Below are 23,908 nucleotides of genomic sequence, written 5' to 3'. Positions count from 1 at the left end.
CAAGTTTGTAACCGAGCATCCAATAGGAATGCATTTCCGGTTGGTCACTAGAACACGGCAAATATAAGTGGTTTTCGCAGTTTCTAAAGAAACCTAATTATATTCATGGTGGAGGCTGCCCTGGGGCACGACAGATGGCGAGTTACGGTTTATAGTTATCTGCGTTTCATTATCCTTAGATTGTAACAGTGGCTGCGTTCGTACGTCGTACAGATGTTAGACCAAAGGATGTAAATTACCTACAAGACATTTTATTTTTATCTTTAAGACAATCTTCGCTGGACGCAGGTGAAATATGTAACGTTTAGAAACACGGTCACTTGCAAGATTGGAGTTTATCCTGCTATTAGTGCCTCAACATGAATTCTTAACTTGATTCAAGACTCGTTATTCCACGCATCAATTGTTCGAGGCTCGAAGTTATTTTAACTAATTTGTGCGAGTAGATACTCTCGAGCAATATTTTGGTTTGTCGTCGACATGAGCGGCCCTTGACAAAAGTATTCGGACGACAGTCGGCTTGCCTTCCGAGCGGAAACAAGAACACAAACATGGATCGATCAAAAAAGCGACAAACGTTCGCTCCTGAAAGACCGAGTAGTCTTGTTGTAGGAGAGTCTAGAACTCCAGGGAGGTATCTTGCTCGACCAACGCTTCAGTTTAAACGATACTCGAGTCCACCGGGAACCCTGCAGTTATCTGAGGGAACTGATCAACTCAACCAAACACCTAACCGGTGAGTCGCCAAAACATAGATTTAGCAATTGTAGTTTAATTAACCATCATGAAGTCCGGTTCTATTCTATATTGAGCGTCTGTAGTCTTCTGTTTTTTTCCCAGCAATATTAAGATTTGCATGTATTATCGGTTGCAGTAACGTACACTGATACAAGTTTAATCTATTATGTTGGGTATTTAGTACGTTGAGACTGTTGGATATTGTTTGCCTGTTAGTTTGGTGTTCGTCAGATTCAACAATTTACATTTGTGTCGAGAACAATCGTCTTTCGTTTGTTGTCGCCTCGCACAATCATATTGTTGTTATCATTATGTGGTTAGGTAAGAGTCAAGAATGACGGCTTGTTGACGTTTTGAGGTGATTTACTTCGTAACGAGAACGACCATTTGAGAAATGTTTGTGTTATCAAGTTCCTGAAATAATACGTTCGGATCATTTTGGTCTTGGCTGTGATTTAGCAGAAATTGAGCAATTTTTCCGTCTGCTGGTAATATGTAAATAATAATCAAATCGAACAATGCAACCATTAGCTTCGTTTCTATCAAAAGAAGTTCACTGGCTTTGTTTGATAGAAACCAAACATGGATGCCTATTGTACGCATAATTTTCAGAGTCGAAACAAAAATCTATTGACAACGATAAACACAAATCGTAATATTTTAACCACGAAGTGAAATTTACATCTTGAAATTTACGTTGTCGTCAAGTACCTCTTGTCTCCGCCCGAAAATTTTTCACGTCGCGAATTACTGGTATTTTGTTGGTCTAGTAAACCACGCAAGTCTCAACCATATCTGTCATTTACTAGCTGGTAGATAAATGACAAAATCTACGTCGATTTTTGAGAGCTAATGTATGTGACCTGTCAACCTAATCGGACAACTCGACAGAAAACTACGTAGTTTTCAGGGCGGCGATCGTGCAATTAAAAATTTCATATTCTCTATTAACAGTGTGAAATTCATACCATCCTAGAGATAAAATCAAACGACCTCAAGATCAACGAATCAAAATTGATCGAAATCGAATTAACGTCTACATTTGAACCTCTGAACGGTTTATTGTAATTCAAATGATTATTTCGTCCGCAAAAGATATCACGTTAAAACTCCACGCACGTTCGCCGATCATTCTCGATCAACATGATCAAGGATGTGATCTGTGATATCGTACTTCAGTATTTGTTTCAAACAAATACACAGCTTATTGACGAGCTCCCGTTCCGTCAGTAAAATTCGCAATATTAAAGAGAAAAAAAATGGAATGAAACGTTGACCGGTCTTTGTGGACTTCTTTTCAATCTTGTTCTCCTGAGTACAACCGGAAGTTCTTATTAGGCCGCTTTAGAAAGTCACGCAAGCGGCAAGCCCTGAGTCACATGATGTCAGTTTTAAACCGCAAGTTGATATACAAGTACAAATGTCTGATTAGTTGTAGTCTTCTAAACGGAAGTAAACTTGGAATATATCTCAATATGGGATGAAAGCTTAGAAATATGAATTAAAGGCGATTCTATTGGACACAAATCTGTTCTTACACAACAGCGGTGATAAACATTGTTATGTATTTCAACACATTTTAGTAGAGAACTTAAGTTTTCGTATGCTAGTCAACATAAATTTTCAAAAGTGATAATTGCAAATTTTTGAACCATTTATATCGTAAATATTAGCGGGTCTGGAACCTAGACTGAGAAAAATGAAATGGAACAGTTAGTTAACCTGCCTAGACATCACGAGGAGTAACAGCTAGCAAAGAAACAGCTTCTAACCACTGACATTGACATTTAATGAGTAATATAGACTTGGGAACGAGGTTTTCCATTTCTCGCTTGTGCAAACAGTCAGCGAAGACAAGTCTACATAATGAATAAATAGGAAATTACACGGTGGTTTGATGGTATGAAATTCATTTTCTCGAGTTGAAAACTATTTTTTACTCACTCGCTGGGCTCGTTCGTAAATTGCTGTTTTTACAACTCGAAAATAAAATTCATATCTTTGCGTGCTGCCGTGTAATATCTTCTATATATAACTGCTCGTTAGTGAAATTTGAATATGGACATGATGGAGAACAACTTACGAAAGAGTAACTTTCGATTAGGACCAAACTTAACTTGTGAGAAACGTGCGACTGTTTTCAATTTCTTCACCCTCGTTTTGATCTGGAAAAGAAGAGCCTCGTCATAGGAAAATACAAAATTGTATATTTATTAAGTATCGAGCGTAATTTTAAAATTAAACACCTTCACAATTTTAAGAGTCTTTTAACAGGGATTGACTACGACGGGCAACTGTGAACATAGCTATAGCCTTAATTACATTTTTTTAGTTTAACTTTTTTTCTGTCTTACGTGTTCCACGGCATAAGCAAGGACGGTTGATAATGCTGATTTTTTTTTCTCTTCCTTACATTTGTTCTGGTGCACGTTTGCCTTTTATGATAATTTCTGCGTCACGATAATAGTGTACTTTGTAAAGAACCGTGCTATCTTGCACGTCAAAGTCAGTTTATTGCTGAATCATCGTCTGCTTATGAAATGAGCTCAATTTCTTATCTTTGATTTTGTAACCACACGCTAATTTTATTCCTAACCGCATTATTAATCACACTACGGTCTTTTGCGTACTTTTATGGCAGGTAATTTTTTGGTAACATTTTTCTATGATATTGCCAACAGACGCCAGCTCTTGCTCTCACGTTGTAAGACAGCCACAGTGTGTCACTTTCGAATTCCGTATTATCATGATTATTTGTTAAGTGATGAATAATTATGAAGCTATACTAGAAATTGAGTTTGCCTTCAGAGAGATGGAAAGCTGTTTCTGTTTGGATGGTTTCTCTTGTTTTGTTTCAACAGAAACCCGCGCAAACTGCTTTAAACCAGCTTAAACGCTGAGCAATAGAGAAGTTGAGTTGAGTTGAAAAAACTTGTCAAAGAAAAGAAACAAACAATTTAGCAATCTAATGCAATATGCGAGCGATTTGACGATAAACAGAAATGACGAGGACTTGATTATTACCGGGCAGTATCAACACAAAACATAAACAGAACTCACAAAAGGTATTCATCCTTTCGCAAGTAAAGATCATTTACCGGAGCGGACGTCATTGAATGCTTTGTTTACGTTTTATTGTTTCGTCAACAATAGACTTTACTCTCGTGTGGAATTGCTGAGAAGCTGTTAAGGAAGGTCTATTCGATTTACAAACTAAACAACTGACGGAATAGAAAAAAAAAGTTGATGTCACAGAAAAAAAAAAATCACCTAATAGGAATGACAAGGCATTGTAAATGCCCTGTTAAACACCCTCTCTCTTGCTTATGGATATTAGTCGAGAAACAGACATCACGAAACAGCGTTTTGTGTGTCATTAAGTATACAGAAATTAATTGCAGTAACAAAACCCTTTCTATCACTGCCGTGTCACCAAGCAATTCCATCATTTGTAATACAGCTATTTAAACGAACGGAGACCGCATGTCATTTGCTATTCATCTTTGCGTGCGTCAAACCTGAATCAGTGAAAGATCTCAGCTTTTCGCGTTAACAATTCGCTCAGGCCGAGGCATTTTTCTATGGTGGAAAGATTTGTTTACATTCAGTGCGTCTTGGAAGAAGCATTGCTGACCTAAACTTATACGAGATTTGTGCTCATCTTCAAGTGCGGTGTTGGTCTTTGTTAATTGAATTGAACTGCCTCCGCTCTGCCTTTTGCAGTTTATGAAGAACTTACTTTTCGATACTTTGCTCACCATGCGTTGAATCAGTATATAACGAAAGCGTTTTCCCGGCATATAACAGTGTTATTCACGATACGGAAACTTTGAAAGAGACCGAGCTGAATTTCATTAAATCTAATAACTGCCTTTTTCGGCTGATTGTTGACAATTTGTGCGTCAGTATATAAAGTCACGGAAAGCCTATCCAAAATTAGTAACGTTGCTGGTCTGGCGTGATAACCACTCGCGTCATTCGGTAACAATATTACGCGAAAAGTCTGTTTGTCTACGTATCTGGATCAAGAAAGCTGTTAGAACTAGCTTTCTGTTTACTGATGTGCAGTTCGTAAAGCTAGCTACGTAAGACCATTTCGAGCCGTCTTATACTTCCGCCATTTAATATCATCAGACTACAGCAGTACTTGTCTAATATTCGTCACCGGCGCTACGTGAAGTGCCAGGTTTGTCACCTGAACGCATCACATTACAGCAACCTACAGTAACAGCTACATGCAAGAACTTTGAACTCATATTCGGTACAGGTTCTACTAAACAGTTTCAATCTAGGTACGGGACAATGCTTCTAATAACGCGATAATCGCGTACACGGATCCGGTCCAATACGTTTCGCGAAAAAAAGGGAACGTTTTTAAGTGAACGTTTTGAAATCCGCGCGAATAAGGGCATAAAAGGATTTCTGTGGTGAGGCAGTGTTTCTTCCAACCATTGCAGAAGCGACGTGTCCAATGCGTTAGGGGCTCACTTCGTTCGTCCTACACCGTCAAATTAAAGAATCCTTCGCCTGATGTCACCCCTTCCTGTTTTGATGTGTGGTATTGAACCTTAGTGGACTAATCTCTTCAGTTTAATATGGTCACGAGGATAAGGGCTTCTACTTTCACCTACAGGTAAATAAGTGCTGAATACCATTTATATTTTGTTTTGTTTCCTGCGGCAGGTTTCAGTTTCTGCCGTCTAATCATTTATATTTCTTTTATCCCCCAAAATTTATTTTTTGGCCGTTTCTCTAAGAAAATGTTTAGCCCACGCAGCTTCAAGCGATCAAAACAAACTAACATGCTGTTTTTATTAGCCGAGTTTGCAAAGCGTTAGATTTTAGATTCGTTGTTAATATTCACAAAATTTTAACATTTGTGATTATTTTACGCGTCAGTTTATATAAAAGATTAGAGTTTTAATCATTTTATTCAAGGCTTACATCTTATTTGGATGATTTGTAGTGGTTTATTCGATATTTGCTACATTTTCTTCGCTTCTAATTCAATTTGCAATTTTCTTCGGAATATAAAATAAATATGCGAAAACACACTCGCCATCAGTGAAAAGAATAAATTTCGTTACGAGTTACCTCACCACATTTTAGCGCGAATACGTCAGTGCCTAAAGTGTTAAATTGAAGGTTTCTTTTAAGCCTTTTAAGGTAAAGATCTCATGTAGAATAAATAAAGGCGCAGTAACATGAAGTATTTACTTTACATAGAAACGGTTTTTTTAAAACCTCAAAACATCAAGAAAATAGCGGACAAAATTGTTCGCAGAATTTGCATGTCACCTTTTAAGTAACCAATTTATATGTTAAAGAACAGGTGCAGTTTGAGAATATTTATAAAACCTGCAGAGTTTTGCAAGTTATATGCGGTATCTATTGAGGCTAACGTAAAGCTGTGGTGGGATTCTTTTTCTTGCTGAAAGTAGTGCGACTATTCTCCTGACGTTATCACTGCTGTTTTGAGGGTATCAGTGTCAAGTGTTTAAGAACCATGAAATTGGTTGAAACTGGCTGTCAATACATTAAGGAATTATATTGATGTTTTGCAGAAACCCCTTCATTGCTGCATTTCGACTTTTAAACAATATTGTAGCACCCAAGTTCCCATCATCAACTTGCTATGCAGCACGTTAAACAAAGGAATTTGAATAAAACAAGAAGTATTAAACTCAATCTTTTTTGAACAGGAACAAAGTATTTATATTTGTTCATACATGCTGTCAATTTCTAGTGGAATGTTCTGTAATCTGAGATTTGTCATCAACTTAGATGCAAATTTGTTGTACAGATAAAAAAAAAACATTTTAAAGATCAAAATTATTGTAAAAAGATAAAGTCTGGTCTGGATGATTTAGGTTTAGAAGGCACAATACAAAACAACTTGCCTTAAAAGAGAGATAAGGATATTGGATCACTGAGCCATAAAAGGCAGCTTTTAATTATTAATAAGGCTGCTTTTAATAAAGTCTAAGATTGTATGATGCACATCAAAGTATTGATATTATAACTGATTTTGTAACCAGAAAAAGTTTGTATGTGATAAATTTGCCAGTTCAGTGTTTGATGACACAAATAGAAGCACCCGTAGAATGTTGTGAGTTGGAAAATGATCTGTTTTAACTAATGTAAATTGTTACTGGTATGTATCAATGACAAAATAGTGCTGCATGAATATTTTTCAATGTGTATTAAGGAAACTATTTAAATATTTAAGTCATTGCTCTGGTTTTCTTCGTATAGTATACAAATTTTATATTTCAAATAAAATAATTTATTTCTTTAACCTTGTTACAATCTTAACCTCAAAGTTTACTAGTAGAGCAGAACCATAGTTAATAGAGGGGAACTGGTTATGAAACCGGTCAAATTTCTCTTATGTCTTTGTTCTCTTTTTTGGCCTTGACCATGCACAAAACACAATAGTTGTTTACTACTGACCGAGGAACTAACCAATAGAAACATGTTTATTACGTAATTCATGCATAGTGTATGAGCGCAAAAAAACAAGATTGTGCACAGACATAGACCTTCCAACATAAATCTTGGCATCTTTGTTTGCTCTTTTGATGTTTATCAGGCTTCATAACCATTCCTCTCTATTAACTATGGCAGAACTGAAAGAGATAATCTTTTTAAATAGACTTTCACTGCAGTAAGCCTTTTACTAAGCACATTACTGCAACTTTGTGCTTTATTTTTGATAAGGATTTCTAATAACCCCTGAACAATAAAAGCATGCAACCAAACAACCTCCTGCATTCACCAATTTCTCAATAAATTATTGCAAATTCTTCTATATCAGCTTACCACAGGGCATACATACTTGCAAAACATCTGAAATATATACAGCACAGTATAAAACTTTGAAGTAGCTCCAAAGCTCTTAGTTTCCTTTATTCTGGCATTTATGGAGCAAACTCTTGTTGAGACACTGCTTGGCATGATAAAATTTGTATTTTTTTCTCGTCAGTGTATTCTTAAAATCTTGAGGGCTCAGTGAAACTACCATCTTTTGATGTTGTTTCAGTCTAATTTGAGTTTTGTAGGCATAAATTTTCTTGAGTTATGTTTCAGCAAAGTGTCTCAAATTGTTGTCTGAAATTTGTCCTCCATGAGATTAATTAAAACTGTCTGAAGATTAAATGTCTGAAATTTTTATGTCAAAATTTTTTGCAAGTAATGTAACATATGAATGTTTGGAATATCAAACCATAGCCTTCTTATAAATTGTGAGGTATATTTTCAGAGGCATTTTGTGCATCTATGGCAGGTTTAACTGGCTGACGGCCTAACTGACTGATCGACTGACCAATTGACTGACCAACCAACTGATAGATTGATTGATTGATTGATCAACTACATGTTATATTAGGGACAGGAATGTCGCCAGGGCTTACACATTAATCAATAGACAATATTATTATGTAAGCTGTTAGAGAGTTTGTCAGCAATTTTCTAATGTTTTGATTTATGGAGTATAATTTGTAAATAAATAACCTATCAGGAGTCCTTAATAAAGCTATTGTATTGTAATTATAGTTTTCCTTACAATGTGAATACAGTCTGTCTAGCAAATTAGTGGGTTGCAAGAGTAAAACAATACTCACAACTTATTTAGAAAGTAATGTATGGTAACTTCAAGAACACCCAAGACCAAAGCTGAATTACCAACTGACCAAGTACAACTTACTCTCTTCTTTACAGTGCTCCTTCTCCTGATATTGGTCGAAGATCAGGCTTGAGCCGAAAACACTATTATGGCTCTCTTGAGGCTGTAAGTATAAGGACACAAAAATAATTTGTGGGTTAATTCCCAATGCCTCGGCATTGGCAGTTTAAAGGAGCTACGTCACGGTTTGCACATATTGAAAAGTTTAGCCTCAATTTTTTAAATTCGTCGTTTGTCCGAGTTAATTTTCTCCATCCTTAGCCATCCTTGTTTCCTTATGGTTTTTCATTATCTCGTTGGTGTTTTTCTATCTTATTAAACTGTTATTTTCAGGTTTCCGACCATTTAAAGGTAATTTTGTATGGGGCCAAAATAACTCAAAATACCGTGACTGAGCTCCTTTAAATCTCTTATTGACAATGTTCAATCATTTAACAGGTCCATGTAACATATATAATGTTGTATAAAATGTTTAACTGATTAGTCAGCTGGATGTTTAAGAATTTAATTTACCAGTAAATATTCCATGGAAAATACTTTCTTTGATCAGTTGATTAAAGATTTTAATCCTCTTTCTGGCAAGGTTAACATCTTGTCACTGTGCTAGAGGTTTTACTCTTTGGCCAAAACCTCCATGTTACAGCCACCACGTCCAACAATTTATAAAATTATGATTTAGCAGAATATTTTGCATTACATGTCTCATCTTGATTATTTATAAAACAAATTAAATACAAATTTCTGTATCCAGACCCTGTCATCATTGACAAAACCAAATGTTTTGTTTTTGTTTTTTTGCAGTTGAACAGCTTACATTACACTGGAAGTGAGCTGGGTGAAAATGCAGGGCGGTTCAGGATGGAGAGTGGTGAAATTGGGGTGCAACCATCAATGCTGCAGGTAGAGGGACTAAAATTGGGCGATTATGTCATAAAGCAAAGCTTATTATTCAGAAGAAGACCTATGCTGATGCCATAATGCTTGTTATACCTGGGATGATGGAACTATGTATAAAAACTTCTCACAAATTTGATGTGATGCATGCATCCTAATTCATAATTAACCAATCATAATCCAAGTGTATTGTCCTGATATCCTGTGACCTGATAAACTGGCTATCATATCATTGAGACATGGCCAAATTTGTCGATGGTAAATACTTAATTGTACCTTTTATGGTATGATTCTGTGGCAATTATCAGGCTTGTGTGGTCTCACCGTGGATAGTTTGTTGCAACCATTTAACAAATAGAAAACATGTGCTGTGTTTCTATCGAGTTATAGAAACCTGATCGGAAGTTTGGGAGAACGAGAAATGCTGTGGGAACACGAGCCGCAGGCAAGTGTTTCCACAGCTTTTTCGAGTTATCCCAAACTTTCACGAGTGTTTCTATTAAACAATTAGATTATGAGCTCGAGATTTCTATCGCGTGGTAGTTGACGAGGGCGCAGCTCAAGTCAACTATCATGCATAGAAATCAAGAGTGAATAATCTAATTGTTTTAGTATAAATCTACTAGTCGTTCAACACTTTATCTAAATCTTCTTCACAGACACTTCAAAAACGCCAAGAAGCAGCCGTCATTTCGTTAACAAGAGCACACTGCTACGCTACCCACTATCTATCAGAGAACAGATAGTGAGTAGCGTAGGCAATCAGAGAATGCCATTCATGATAGAACGCTAGTAGATTTATACTAAAACTCAATAGAAACACGGAGAACATGTTTTCTATTTCTTTTAGAAAACACCATGACGAGAAAAAGAAAAATAGCTTGTTTACTTTAATCATCAAAATGTAAGTTCTCTTTGCTCGCACCATCATTATGTCAACAGCTCGTGCTAGTTCTGTGTTTCCATTGAGTTACAGAAACACCATTTTTAACCAATCAGTGCGCATATCTTCTTAGGACTGTGTTCTGAATAGTAAATAATAACCATGGCTTGACCAAACTTGCCTGATATGCGGCCAAAGTGTACCAAAAAGGTACAATTAGGTATAAGTTGTACATCGCTTAGTTACCTTACCACTGATCTTTGGCAATAGGTTATGTATGGGTGCAAAGTTTTCTCAACTGATTATTTTATTCCATTTTGTCATGTTTAGAATGGAATGGTTACGAGGCAAGGCAGTGGAGTTCATCTTGAAAATCCTGAGTTCCAAACTAGATGGTACTTCAAGTATTTTCTTGGAAAAGGTGACCATTTTGCTCTATTCTGTTTTAATCTGTTCTCCTTTTTGTTTAATTTTTGTTCTAATAACCATGGAATACTTTTGAGGTGAAAAGAGTATGTTGATTATTAACCCTGACCCTAACATTAATCCACAAATTAACACCAGGCCCAGCTGTGTGTCTACACAATGTGTAATTGTATCTTTACAATAAGCAGTTAGAAAGATTTTCTGCAGTTAGGAAGTTCATGTCCCACTCAGGACTTCAGAAAACCAAGTTAAAGACTTTCAAAATTAATGAAATATTTTTGAAATTTTTTGTAATCTTGATCAACTTGTTGACTCCTTGGTCTTAAATCTCTCACAGTACATCAAAATTTTGTTGGTATTGATGGAAGCAAGAGTCCTTTTGTTCTATCTGTTTGTCTGACGGATGCTGAAAACTATGGTGTTCCACAATATCGGGCCATTCTTTGGAGGAAAACAGTAAGTTGTTTTCTGTTTGTAGGTTAATAATCAGTGAAGTGACAAGTTTCTAAAAAGCTGTTGTGCTGCATTGGTATGCAAGTCTTAATACAAACTTGAAGTTAAAATTTACTACAACAAATTTGGACACGTGGCATTTGAGCATCAGCAAGCCTCTTGTCTAAGAAAACATTACAAGGAGCCCAAAGGTTTCTTTAGAACCATGAAATCTTGGGTAACCAGCACTTAAGCTTATGTGGAAGAACTTAGTTTTTCCAGTCAGCCAAAGGCAAAAGTTAGTTGCCTCTGGCACCTGGGTGCTTCTAGAGCACAGTCCTGATTAGTCCTTCAACAAGGAGCTTATGCTTGAAACATTAGCTTTCCAAATTTGCACACAGTGCTTCTCACCACCCACCATTACATCCCTACTTCCCCATAATCTAATATGCCTTTGTATGTTAAGAGCAGTTAGCATATGATTACACTGTAATTTTTGTAAAGCTTGCATCAATAGCAAAAGGGTGCAGAACGTTTTGAAAACAATACGCAATTCTGTAAATTTCAGGGTGGTCAAAAGTTATGCATTCCATATCTACCTAACAAGCCTATTACTCCAAAGTCAGTGCTACAGTAAGTACTATCATATTTTTTACAATAACTTCAGAAATTCTTGCACGCTCACTGGTTAATTTTCATTGTCAATAAACAGACAGACACATGAATTTTGTCCCTTCTGCCTTTTTGTTATGGTGAGAAAAGTCTGTGGATCCACAAGGCTATCGTCTTCTGGATCCACGGCTACTTTGAAGATGTTATGACAAAATTCATGATCAAAAGGACAGACGCATGATGAAAAACTGACATCAGTTAGTTAATTCGTACAACAAACAGATAAACTTAGTATACTTAAACTTATAAGTTTATATGGATCACAGTTGGTGATTATTTTTGTGATATTTTTTTCTCTCAAAGTTTTTCTCTCTCAAAATCTTGCATTGTAAGAATTTGAGTGTTTTGTCAATCAAGCGAGGTAACAATAATCTTTCAGTTCTTTTCTAGAAAATGATATGTCTCTAAAGTGTCCTATCCATGATGTTATTGATGTGTTTTGTCATTGTTAGAGCCTATGGTGTAAACAAGGTTGATAAAGGTCCCAGGGAAGTGCTGAATCCAGAAATACAAAAGGTACGATTGAAGCTTGCGCAAGGAAACTAAAACTGGAAAGAAATACAGATGGTTGAAATTCGACACGAGAGTTGCAAATTGTGTGCTAAACTTTATTCGGCTCGATTATTTTAATACAACTTACACGTTTTCCGTTAGACAGATACACAGATCTACACAAAACATTTAAGCTTAGCTTACTCACCTGTCAAGTGTCGACGACTGTCAACTTGTACATTTTCTGTGAAGTACCCATCGATGACCAGTCACGTCCAGTGGTAGCGGGTCGTAGAGGCGGGAAAATGGCTAGGATCCAGTACCCTATGCATGCGTCCAATGACCCGCTTATGTATTTTATTCAGAAGTTGACGATGCTTTAACTGCTATGTTGATAATAATAATAACTTTATGTTTCTTTCCCTACAGGAATTGCTTGTGTTGGAAGAACAAGAGGTAATAAAAATGCGCATTATGCTGTTGCATTTCAACGATATTGGACGACTAAACGCATGTTTCTGGCGAGTGACGTTTTGTTGTTGTTTTCTCCTGGCAGGGATCTGTTAACTTCAAGTTTGGAATCCTCTACGCCAAACAAGGACAGACTACTGACGACGAAGTGTTCAGTAATGGTAAGGACAGTGTAGTAAAATTCATAAAACAACGGAACCTGAGTCATACCTGGACCTCAATCTTAGTCGGATAGTTCATATGTAGTCGTAGTGTGAGCCGGGATTCAGCGGACACTTCCCATTTTTCCCATTCCCTTTTTGTTTGTTTGTGATTCCCACTCCAAGTGAACCATTTTGTCTGTAAAAATACAGTCAATTTCCCAGTTCCCATTTTACCCCTTCAGACCCCTCACATACTAATGTTTTAAACTTTTTTACAGTTAACGTCTCTGAAGAATTCGAGCACTTCTTAGAGTTGATGGGCGACAAAATAGAACTCAAGGGTTGGCAGAAGTATCGAGGAGGACTGGACGTTAAAAGTAAGATTAAGTTCTCCCGAGCCTAGCATTTAGTACCTCTATGTCTATTAAATAATGATAAACATAAACGGTAACCTGAGTGGACAACATGGGGCTATCTTGCACGTTCAAGATTACACACTGTCTCTAATGAAAAATGCTGTTCTGTTATGCCAAATGATCGATACGTATTTACCAAGATCGGGTATTGGCCTCATTTGGATGTGTGTGTGGATTGTACGATTATATGGCCGCGACTACGTCCCGGTGCGGAAATTCGCAAAAAAAAAAAAAACTTGGCTAATATCTCTGCGTCACCTAGACAGCACACTTGAACTGTGCTTGACCAACCTGTATAAATGACATTTAATAGCCCAGCATGCATAGATATATTTTTTTGTTGGTGTGGCATCACAGGTCCATGGCAGCATGAAGTAACTGTATACTTTTAGGTAAGATAAGGTTAGTGAGCAAAATGTATCTGAACGGAGGTCAACGTTTCAGTCTAGTTTACTTTGTGTCGTTTTTCTTTGTTTCAGACAATATGACTGGCTCGCATTCGCTTTATACAATTTATGAAGGACACGAAATCATGTTTCACGTCTCTACCATGTTGCCTTTCACTCCAGACAACCCACAGCAGGTGACGTGTGTTCAACTCTGTCTTGCACTAAATGTAAAATCGTCGCAAACTTTGCGTGCAGGCTTACTTTTAATACTCCGATGAAGGGGCTCGGGTTCGAGCCCTGGCTAGGGACATTGCTTTGTGTTCTTGGGCAAGACACTTTGCTCTCATAGCGCCTGTCTCCACCCAGGGGTACGGATAGGTTCCGGCGAAATGTTGGGGGCAACCAAACGGAATGCTGTAGGCTAACTTGTGATGGACTAACATCCCTTCAAAGGGAAGTAGCAAGACTGCTAGTCGCGTAACGCTCCGCCCCGCGAAAACCGAGATAAGCTCCGGCAGTGTTGGGTAGTGACTCAAATGAGACTTTTCATAATTCAGTCTGTAATAGATTTTTAATATTTCTCTATTAACTAGCGGTGTAAATACCAATCCTTTGATTTTCCTTTTTTTCTGCTACTGGGCGTGGTTGGCACGTGTAATAATATGGTTATATTTTCCTTATCAGGTGGAGCGCAAACGCCACATTGGAAACGACATCGTCATTATTGTTTTTCAAGACTGGGACGAGAAATCGTCTTCGTTCAGTCCTCCAACAATCAAGTCGAAATTTGTCCGTATCTTTTACTGATTCTAATGTAAATTTAATGGACCATTTCTGAGTTGCCTTTTGCCTCTGTGCCAAAACGAGTCTTCGTACGAAGTCAATCATATCGTAATGTGTTCTGCCTACAGGTTCATTTTCATGCAAAACAAACTCATTTCCATATGAAAGGTTTTGTACGAAACAGAGGCACAAGGTAACTCGGAGATGGCTTATTCACTTAGGCAAGATGAATACGTTTGTCCGTTTTCGTGTGAATGTTTACTTAGCCTGTTGCAAACGCGACAGTGGGTAACTGATAGAATCATGTTACAATTTCCATATTTCTAGATAAGTCATATTTAACACAAGAAACGTAAATGCTATATTGAACGTCGCTAGTTTTGTTGGTGACGCTATTTTATTGTTGCAATTCTTAACTGCTTTCCAAGACATATATGCTCTTGTATCCTACAGCAAATCGGACGACAGTTATCGGTAAGACGTCAGGCTTCTTATTTGACCTCAAACTATTGTGAATTGTACATGAAACACGCGCGAAACTTACCAACAAAACAATGACGTCTTCCCGCAGGTTGACTGTATTTTCCGAAAAGAATGTGCCAATTTTCGGTCCACCGCTTCCTTGCCCACCGGTTTTTAAGGATCACCAGGAATTTAGAGATTTTCTTCTCGTGAAGTGTAAGTGTATTTTAAGTAACTGACTGATTTATCATACCTTATGGCCTACGTATCTTCAGTTGTTGAAGTGTCAGGTACTTTTCCTTTAAAAGCTTACTATTGTTTCGTATTCTCGTATTTTACTTCAGTTATTCTCTTTTTTAATGTTTATGCTTGTTTTTTTTTTTCTTTTCAGTAATGAATGGCGAGAAAGCTGCATATGGATCGCCCACGTTCAGTAACAGACGTCAGCGTACTCTAGACAGTCTCATAACCAGGCTCCTTCAAGATCACATGCATGAGGTAAGTACTGGGTATGGATGAGCGTCGACCCACTTCTAGTCCTAATATTAGTCCTAATATAAATTTAAGATGAAGTTCCTTTAGTCACAAGGCAACTCTAAAACAAGTTAGGGTAATAGGAATAATGGGTATAGGAATACGACCGCAATTTTTTCTATTACTATTGACCGTCAAAATCTGTTCTTTCTTCACCATAGAAACTTGGCGCTCGTAAATCCTGGAACGACGTCATCACGGATTCGTCTCGAGGCAATAGCCGGAAGGGACTGGAAAGGGAACAGGCCTTCCTGCAGCTAGGACAGGTAGACAGGTTGCTATGTGTACTATCTCAATTCATTTCACTACTATTTTGTTTCCTGTTAAAGTTACTTTTTGGGCGTCTTCACTACTCGCTGTCAGGGGCGTAGCCAGCCATTTTTTCCATTTAAGCCCAAATTGTACAGCGTAAGTCGTCTATCAAATTTTGCCAACGTCCAAAAAAAAACAAAAAACAGTCAACTAAATTTTCGTGCGCAAAACTATTTCAAAGTTCTGCTTTGGTAATAACCTTTCAGCATTTTTTCATGTATAAGATTGAAAGTCATTATTTTGTTTTTCAAAATAAAATGTTGATATAGCGGTGATTCGCTATTCAACAATAAGAGAAAGAAACTGTGGCCTTTCGGCTACTGAAAAAATAATTTACAGAAATTCTTGTTAAGCCCGTGCTTAATGGTTTAAAGGCTAGTTACACCACTGGCTGTAATCGGGAAATTCGACGAACACCTTCCCACTGCAATTAAGTTAATTTCCAATTTCTATTACTAAAACAAAAAAAGACCAAGGAACGAAAACATAAAGGTAGTTGATCAATTCTTATCTGTTCGATAAAACGTTGGTAGACGTGCAACGTTGACTTAAAATTTGTGTGAATCATTTACATTATAACAGAGACAAGTCAAGTCTTTTTACATAATTCAGTCCCAAAACTGGTTTCGTACAAAGTGTTGTGATTATTAGTTCATTTGTACATTTGTTGAAGAACGATTCGTGAGTGGGGACGAGTTTTGTTACTCTCAGTCTAGCTTTGAAAGCAAAATGAACTTTTTCGATTATTTTCCAGTCCTTGAAGCTAAAGACAATTGTGAAAGGCGATGCACCGACCAGTCTGGCGAGTACCTCTGGAAACGCAAAAGTTGAGGTTGGAACAATTTTTTTTCCTAATATACTTATGAAAGTTGTGTCTTATGTTGTAATAAGTGTTGTCATAAGTATCTTATGGTGTAATGTTTTCTTTGTTTTGTTCCATTTACAGCCATGGAAGCCCCAGTGCATTTTAGAGGATTTTCCTACCAAAATATATTGCGGTGATTCTTGGGGTGAGGCGATTTGTTTGCTGACCGGCTTTTTCTCGCTTACTGCTTGCTCAGGGTGATAATGTTCCACTGAGTTGGGCGGATATTGTCAGTTCTTTAAAAAAATTAGAAAATGGGGGATATCGTGAAATTTCCAGATTTAGACTTAATGAAAGGCCTAACAATCGAAGTAGGGAAGGGCTGGGATCGCGATATACTGATATGGATCGTCAAATTTGGCCAAAAATCCCACGTGAAAGGTCTATCCAACCAACCCAGCTTACTCATAGGCAATAGAGGGGAATGCTTATGAAACTCTTCAAAGTTTTTTTATGTTTTTGCTCTCTTTTTGGCCTTGACCGTGCACAAAACACAATAGTTGTTTACTCCGTACTGAGGAACTAACCAATAGAAACGTGTTGGTTTCGTAATTCATGTATAATATATGACAGAACAAAAGATTGAGCACGGTCGTGGACCTTCCAACATAAATCTTGGCATCTTTGTTTCCTCCTTTGATGTTTACCGGGCTTCAAAACCAGTCCCCTCTATTAACTATGGCTGACTGAAGCCTAAAGCAGCTTAAGTCAACAGTGTACTATTATCCTTCTAGTCGTGATGAAGATGAAAGGGAGTTCAGGGGTAAAGTAGTTTTTCATTTTTCCCCAAAAATAAATTCAAAGAAATTTTCTAACATAAGGAATATGTTTTGACATTTATTTGCAGGTGATAGTCTAGTACTGGGAACAGAGGATGGCATCCAAATGCTTCAAGGTACTAAGAATTTTTACTTTCTTTCTGCCTTTTTATTGGAACTTCTACTCCCCCCTTCCTTTAGTTTGTCTACAGACCCTCTCTTTTGTCTTGAGTTCTTCGAGATCGCAAGAAAAGTTTTAACCGTAAGGGACTTGAAGAAGCGCGAGCGCAAGGGGGGTGGCTCGCGCGCTCGAAGAAAATAACTCGTAGCAAAACGATAAACGTCTGTCAACCAAGTACCCTTCCATCAAGGCACGAAAGGGGTTTGAAGGAATTTGCCAATCGCAGTCTTGCTTGAACATCGATTCCCACAATATTAATACAATAAGATTAACTAGGCATCTAGAGGAAAGCAAGCACAATGCTGGGACTGGGATTGCTTTGAAAAAGTTTTTCTTGCCGTATCTTTCGTTTTCCTCTTTCACAACAAACTGCTTTTTCCCTATTTTAGGAGAGAAACATCGCTATATATTTGACAAGTCTGTGGTCGCGAAACAAATGAGTGTTGTGGAAGCTTTTGGGCTTCTTCTGTTCCGTGTGGACAAAGGTAAAGAGTTCCACTCGTCCAAGTTGTACGTGTTCAGATTGACGGACTTCGAAGAGGAAGACGAAGAACCGAAGACTAGGCAGTTTTGCAAAAATCACAGAGTAGACAAAAGCAAAGGTACTATGACAGAGAATTAAGGTAAACACGATCGAACTGGGAGAGTATCAAACGGAATAGTTGTAGTTCGTAACCGCGAAATCGCATCTTTGTGCAGTAATCTCACAGCCCTTTCGCGACCTTGATTGTTCCCTGTAATCTGGATTGACGGATCCAAAGTGTGTCCAAATAGGTGGTGGGTGCGGGGACAGGGGGCGTACATATGGGCTTTCTTTTGCTTAAAATAAGAGGGCTGGGGACAGGGCGTAGACGTGGGTCTTTTCTTGCTCAGTTGAGGGAGTTCACTTTTCCGTCTTCAGTACCCAAAATAATGAAAAGGAAAGGGGGCCTGGCCCCTCACTTACTGTTTCTTGCTTACATCGTTGAGCTTTTCTAGAAAGGTACTAGCTTGCCCTGATACCAATTAAAGCCTCGCCGCTCGGATGCCTACTTGTAGCCGGATTGGCTGATGGTAATATGCGGTTCTACCTCGTAGCGCAAACGACAATTCAAAAATTACATTTGGGCCGCGGATAATGTATTAAACTTACAATCAGGAGGTATCTAATTGCAAACGGCTGTATGCGACTCTCTGTATTTTTAACTGAACTTCAAGTGTTGTTTTCCATGCCGGACAACTGACAATGTAGCTAAACTACTTCTTTAGGAACAATCCTCTAATATACATGAACACACTCAAGGACGTTCAAGCTTTCAATTTGTTAAATACTTTATACCATTTGTAGGATGCCATTTGTTTGCTGTAAGCCAGTCGGGTGATGGTGAACTGAAGCTTGCAGTAGCTGTTGGGAAAAAAGTGACACTGTTACGTTGGAAGCATCCCGTAGTATGGAGCACATGGTCAGTAGGAAGCAATAAAGATGTGGCGGATGGATTTGAAACAATCAAGGTACAATGTCAAAACTTGCGCTCTAAACTGCACCACCATAGATCTCGATATAGCTACAATCTTAGTGACCAGGATTAGAATAGTTCATTCTCTACGCATTTTGCCCCTCCCCACCCCCGTGCATAATTGACAAAACACTTTGATCTAACACAAGTTTGCATTTTACCATTTTCCAACATTGAAAGGGGGAATGGGGGTACTGACACTTATTCTGTAGGTACTATAGTTATGATTTCATGTTTGTGCATTTTCCAACACAATTTGTCCATGGTTGCAGATCATTGTCAGCCCCAAGAAAGGAAAGGAAAATAAAGAAAGACTTCCCCCTTTCGAATTCCCCCACCTCTCTGCGTCTTTCAAGTGAAATTACCTTGCAATGGCCTTAAAACAGTTAGAAGATTTCAAAATAATATTCAGTCGAAAAAATTTGTCCTACACAGTCACTAATTCCTTGGAGATAGGCTTCATTTTCGTTGTTCCGTTGCGTCGTTTTTAGGTTCACTGGACACTAATCGGTCTCGCGTGGCGTATAGCCTTGCCTCACGAAAGAACTAATGTGAAATCTTTTATTGTCTAATGCATGTTTGCTATCTTTTATACAGGAAGTTACTGTTGGGGAAGCGCCTCTTCTCATGACGTTGGTATTCACAAGTGCTCACGAGAGTCTTGTTTGCGTGGGTTACAAACATCAGTTTGAACTCATCAGCGAGTCAGGGAACGTGTCGAGAATACACGTTATTGACAAGCAAAAGGTATATCCAAAGTTTTCGTCGAAAATTGTTCAAAAAAAATGCTCAGATAATAATATAGAGGGCAAAATAACTGAATTGTGATTGATTAAGATGGAATGCATTTTTCATAAGCTTTTGTTCGTCCAAGGCAAAAAGGATTCTCGAAGATGGTAAGACGACAGTCGAAGATTCCAAAACTGACCCGGGGACTTTTCGACAATTCCCGAAGAGTGCGTGAAGAACCGAGACATCTGTTAACTTCGGTTACAAATTAGAACCTTACTAATATTTGAGATAGCGTCTCAAGTAGCTGCGTTTTAGACTTGTTAGGCTGTAGGCGTGTACGCTGAACGCCATGATACACGAAATAAAAGCGACAAGTACAGGATGGCAGGAGTTCCTGAATTGTTTTGTTTTCTTTACAGAAGGCCACTCTTGTCTCTGCAGTTGACGTATACGAAGAAGAAGAATCTGAACTGCTTATTTCGTTCAATCGTGAGTCACTTTAGCACTTGGCTAAATCTGTTTAAAGTGGACATCAGTAAGCTTATGTTACTTTTCTTTAGCCTCATTCCCTCGCGGTCCTCGTGTCATTTCCGACCATACGTCATTGCCCCGTAGGAGATGAATATGATATCAGGCAGTTTATTAAATCACCTGGGTTTTATCAGTTACGTCTCCTTATTTCATTTCTCTGCCCCGCGCGGTGCAAATATCTGAGGAAGCAAATTTGACTGGCTAAAGGGGCAGTGCAGACTTTTTCATCCGGCCGCTCGCGTGTGCTGGCTTTTATTAGCAGGCTTCGTTATGTAAGAAAAATATAAGAATCAATCTCTTTAAATGGTTAGCCCCCACGATTCACCAATAGCAAATACAGCTTTTGTACCTGATGATCTAGAAAACTCGCCGCACTATTGACAATTTCACTTCTTTGCCCGGCAGATCAATCAATGTTCAAGAGGTTAACAGGAGAACAGTCGTCCAACTTTTCGTTTCAGTGGAACTCGGCACCGAACTCAGTCGGTTTGTACAAATTTTGATTCTTTGTTACTGAATTATTTTAAAATATGATAACATCGAGCTTTCAGTGAATCATTCTTTATAAATGGATCAATGCATGTTATTTACCGCCTGGTAGGTTTGTGTAACAGTGGAAAGGAAATGGGAGGCCTTCTGGAGCAATGTGTGAACTTTCCACAATGAATATTCAAAATTAGAGAAACTCTCTTTACACACTTTTCCTTGATAACACTACATGTAAGATATATAAAATAGAGTAGTTTTACCTATAGTCTGATGTATGTATTTTTATACGAACTCTATTACAGTTTGTGCATTCCCTTATCTGCTGGCCTTCACCACTAACACGATAGAGATACGTCTTGTCGTGAACGCAAACTTGGTTCATACGCTGGTATTACCCAAGGTCTGCCTCATATCAGCTAAGGTACGCTGAAAAATAATATTATTGACCTACAGTTTTATTTATGCTAGTTTTGCAACGCTTTCGAGTGTTTTACCACGCAATACCATGCAATATCCCACGACGAGTCACGTATTTTGACGGTATGCACACGAGACGTAGAAAATACAGCGGCCAACACAGTCAATGCAGCGCACGATGCGAAGATTGTCAAGTATACAACGGTTTTCCTGTATTCTGACTGGCTGTATTTTCTATGGCATGGTATAAATACATATGTCCACACGTATGCTTTTCCATTTTAGTCAGAAACCTACTTCGTTAGAGTTGTTTTCTTCCTTCCTACTACAATGAATTACATTGTAGCTTACGTTGTCAAATGCACAGCCAAGAATTTCTTTTTGGTAGTATGTAGGAACATGCTTTCTGCAAGGAGCTCTGAACCTTACACACTAAGTCCATAGCATCTTTCTTCTAGGATTGATCACTGCTTAAGATAATTTCGATTACTGTTTGTTTTGTTTGTCAGGCGGATATTTACTTCAGCGCGTCGCCACCCAAGTCATCGAACCCATCAGCTTATACGACTGGTAGCGTTCAACCACCGTCTCCCACCGCCGTACAAGAAAAAACGTCTCTCTACAAAATATCGACAATTTCTCTGATGGGACAATTTCTCGACCCTCCGCTCGCGGGCAAAACTCATGACGATGCGGTCCACGCGGTATCAAATACTGCTCTGGACTCAAGTGGCGAGGAATTAAGCGTCACTAGGCAACTAAGCGATTCTTCCCTCGAATCACAGGACACTTTCACGGACAGGGATATTCCTGCTAAAGAACCCGCGAGTAGAACAAATTCATGCCCGCAGTCAAGAAATGTCTCGGAACCCGTCGACCCGCGGGGTGCTGTCAAATACTCAAGTAATGGAACATGGACAACGGTGTGAGAACGACTTCAGTTCATCATAGAAGCTTTTAGGCAACTAGGAAGTTATGTAGAGGTCAAAGTTAACTTGTATTGCCCCCTAATTATACCTTACCCTCTCCTCTTCTCCCACTCCTCCTCCCCCTCCCCTCTCTTCCCAAACATCTCTGACAACTCCTCCATCACGTAAACACAAGACTGCTTTGAGACCTAACCACACAATTTGTTACACCAAATTCCAAAAGCCAATGACAAACTAAAGATGACGTATTTTATTGATAGCCGTGAATGGATTATGGCTTGCCGCTGAAGTTTAGATTTTGAAAATTGCTGGACAATGATCGCATTAGGCCAAACAAGTCTTAATTTTATGTCCACGATTATCACAGACACATTTGCTTCTCGTTCCGAAGTAACAAATTGTAGGTACTAATTTAAAGTCCATAATGAGGTATTAAGGGCTTCCAGATTTCAGATGTGACTTTCCTCTTGTCAGAGGGAAGAGATTACGTAGTTGATCAATTTAAAAGACTGAAGAATTTTCAGTCGTGTTAATTCTGATGACGCAAGTGGTTAAGGGTTGTTTGGGAAAACCACGGTCATTTAGAGGTCTGATTCTCAACCGTTTAAGTTAAGCTAAAACTCTTATTTTCTTTTGCAATGACCTGATACACTGACTAATGAAAATGAAGATATCTTTTCATTCAATCTTATACCAAACCTAAAGCAATCATGCTTGGACATCGCGATTTTTGCCGTAGTTGCCACTGGTTAAATGCTTCTAATGCTACTTGCGATTAGCTGATTACGCTAAATGTGCCGGGCAGTGATTGGATGTGGGAGTCAAATCTTTATTTTTAGGTTTTACAACCGACAGATTCCCCAAAATCGCTCGTTATCAGCTGGGTAAGCGCACAGGCTCTAATCATGCTGGCAATGCTCTAGTCAGTTTACCCATGTGAGTTGATAAGTGTTCATTGTAATTAAAAACAACCCAAAAAAGCAGCAACGGGAACAACGAGAGCAATAACTACTGCTACTATTTTATTACACATTATCATTTGTACATATTCTTTGTTGTAAAGGAGCAACAGCACTTATCGAGTACTTCTTGAAAACTTTAGACTGAACTTTTCAAGCGCGTCGCCCGTAATCATCAATCTTTCCGTTTTTGTTCTTGTTTCCATTGGGAAGCTTTATTATCGCCCTTGCGGTGTTTTTGTATCGAAGCTATCTATTATTGTGAGGTACGTCAAATTCCCTTCAATTAGGAGGTACTGTAGATACGTGCCCCATCCACAGGTGGAGGGGAGGGGAGACTCGCGGCAAGTCCTTTGGCGTCATGGAAACTAGAAGAAGCTGTAAGATCAGCTGTAAGGTAGTTGCCATGCCACCCCCCTCCCGACCATCGCCGTTAATTGTTTTGAAATATGTGGCGCGTTATAGCTGCTTTAAATTCCAAAGTATCAATATATTTATTAGGAAGTAAATTTTTATTTAAAGAAGACTTTTTAATTATAAGAAAGTGCGTGAGGTAGATAGAGATGTTGTCATTGTCGAAAAAGCTCTTGAGTTAAAAGAAAATTGTTCCCACATCAAGGCTATCTTTTTAACTCGAAGATCTGTTTTATTGTGTTAACTACTAGAGATGTAATTATATAATAAAAGTAATAAAAATAGTTCAACTGTTAAAAATATTTAAGCCCAGAAGAAGACTTCATTCAACGATGAAATCTGGAAAGCAAAACGGACAAAGAGATTTTGTGAATAGAATGCTAAAAGCAATAAAAACAATCTTCTC

At 38.2% G+C, this 23,908-nt stretch overlaps 1 protein-coding gene across 2 annotated transcripts; it reads left to right on the top strand.

Annotated features, from left to right (window-relative positions):
* The first annotated feature begins 83 nt into the window (after positions 1-83).
* LOC145489962 (GTPase-activating Rap/Ran-GAP domain-like protein 3) lies at positions 84-23,792 on the top strand. 2 transcript variants are annotated; one of them, XM_081469055.1, is made up of 26 exons: positions 84-736; positions 8,458-8,527; positions 9,224-9,322; positions 10,530-10,620; positions 10,963-11,081; positions 11,626-11,690; positions 12,182-12,245; positions 12,651-12,677; positions 12,778-12,853; positions 13,114-13,212; positions 13,731-13,834; positions 14,325-14,433; positions 14,852-14,897; positions 14,995-15,101; positions 15,277-15,383; positions 15,581-15,685; positions 16,486-16,563; positions 16,678-16,741; positions 17,444-17,491; positions 17,925-18,137; positions 18,863-19,026; positions 19,629-19,778; positions 20,183-20,252; positions 20,700-20,780; positions 21,086-21,204; positions 21,710-23,792. In XM_081469055.1, exons 1-26 carry the CDS (start codon positions 552-554, stop codon positions 22,127-22,129), a joined length of 2,880 nt encoding a protein of 959 aa, XP_081325181.1. In that variant the 5' UTR covers positions 84-551; the 3' UTR covers positions 22,130-23,792. The 2 variants fall into 2 exon arrangements, with proteins under 2 accessions (XP_081325181.1, XP_081325188.1); XM_081469062.1 differs by having other exon boundaries at positions 644-5,371.
* Positions 23,793-23,908: the final 116 nt, after the last annotated feature.

This window comes from Orbicella franksi, chromosome 1 (assembly GCF_964199315.1).
Source record: "Orbicella franksi chromosome 1, jaOrbFran1.1, whole genome shotgun sequence".
NCBI lineage: Eukaryota > Metazoa > Cnidaria > Anthozoa > Scleractinia > Merulinidae > Orbicella > Orbicella franksi.
This window is presented reverse-complemented; position numbering and strand designations above follow the sequence as displayed.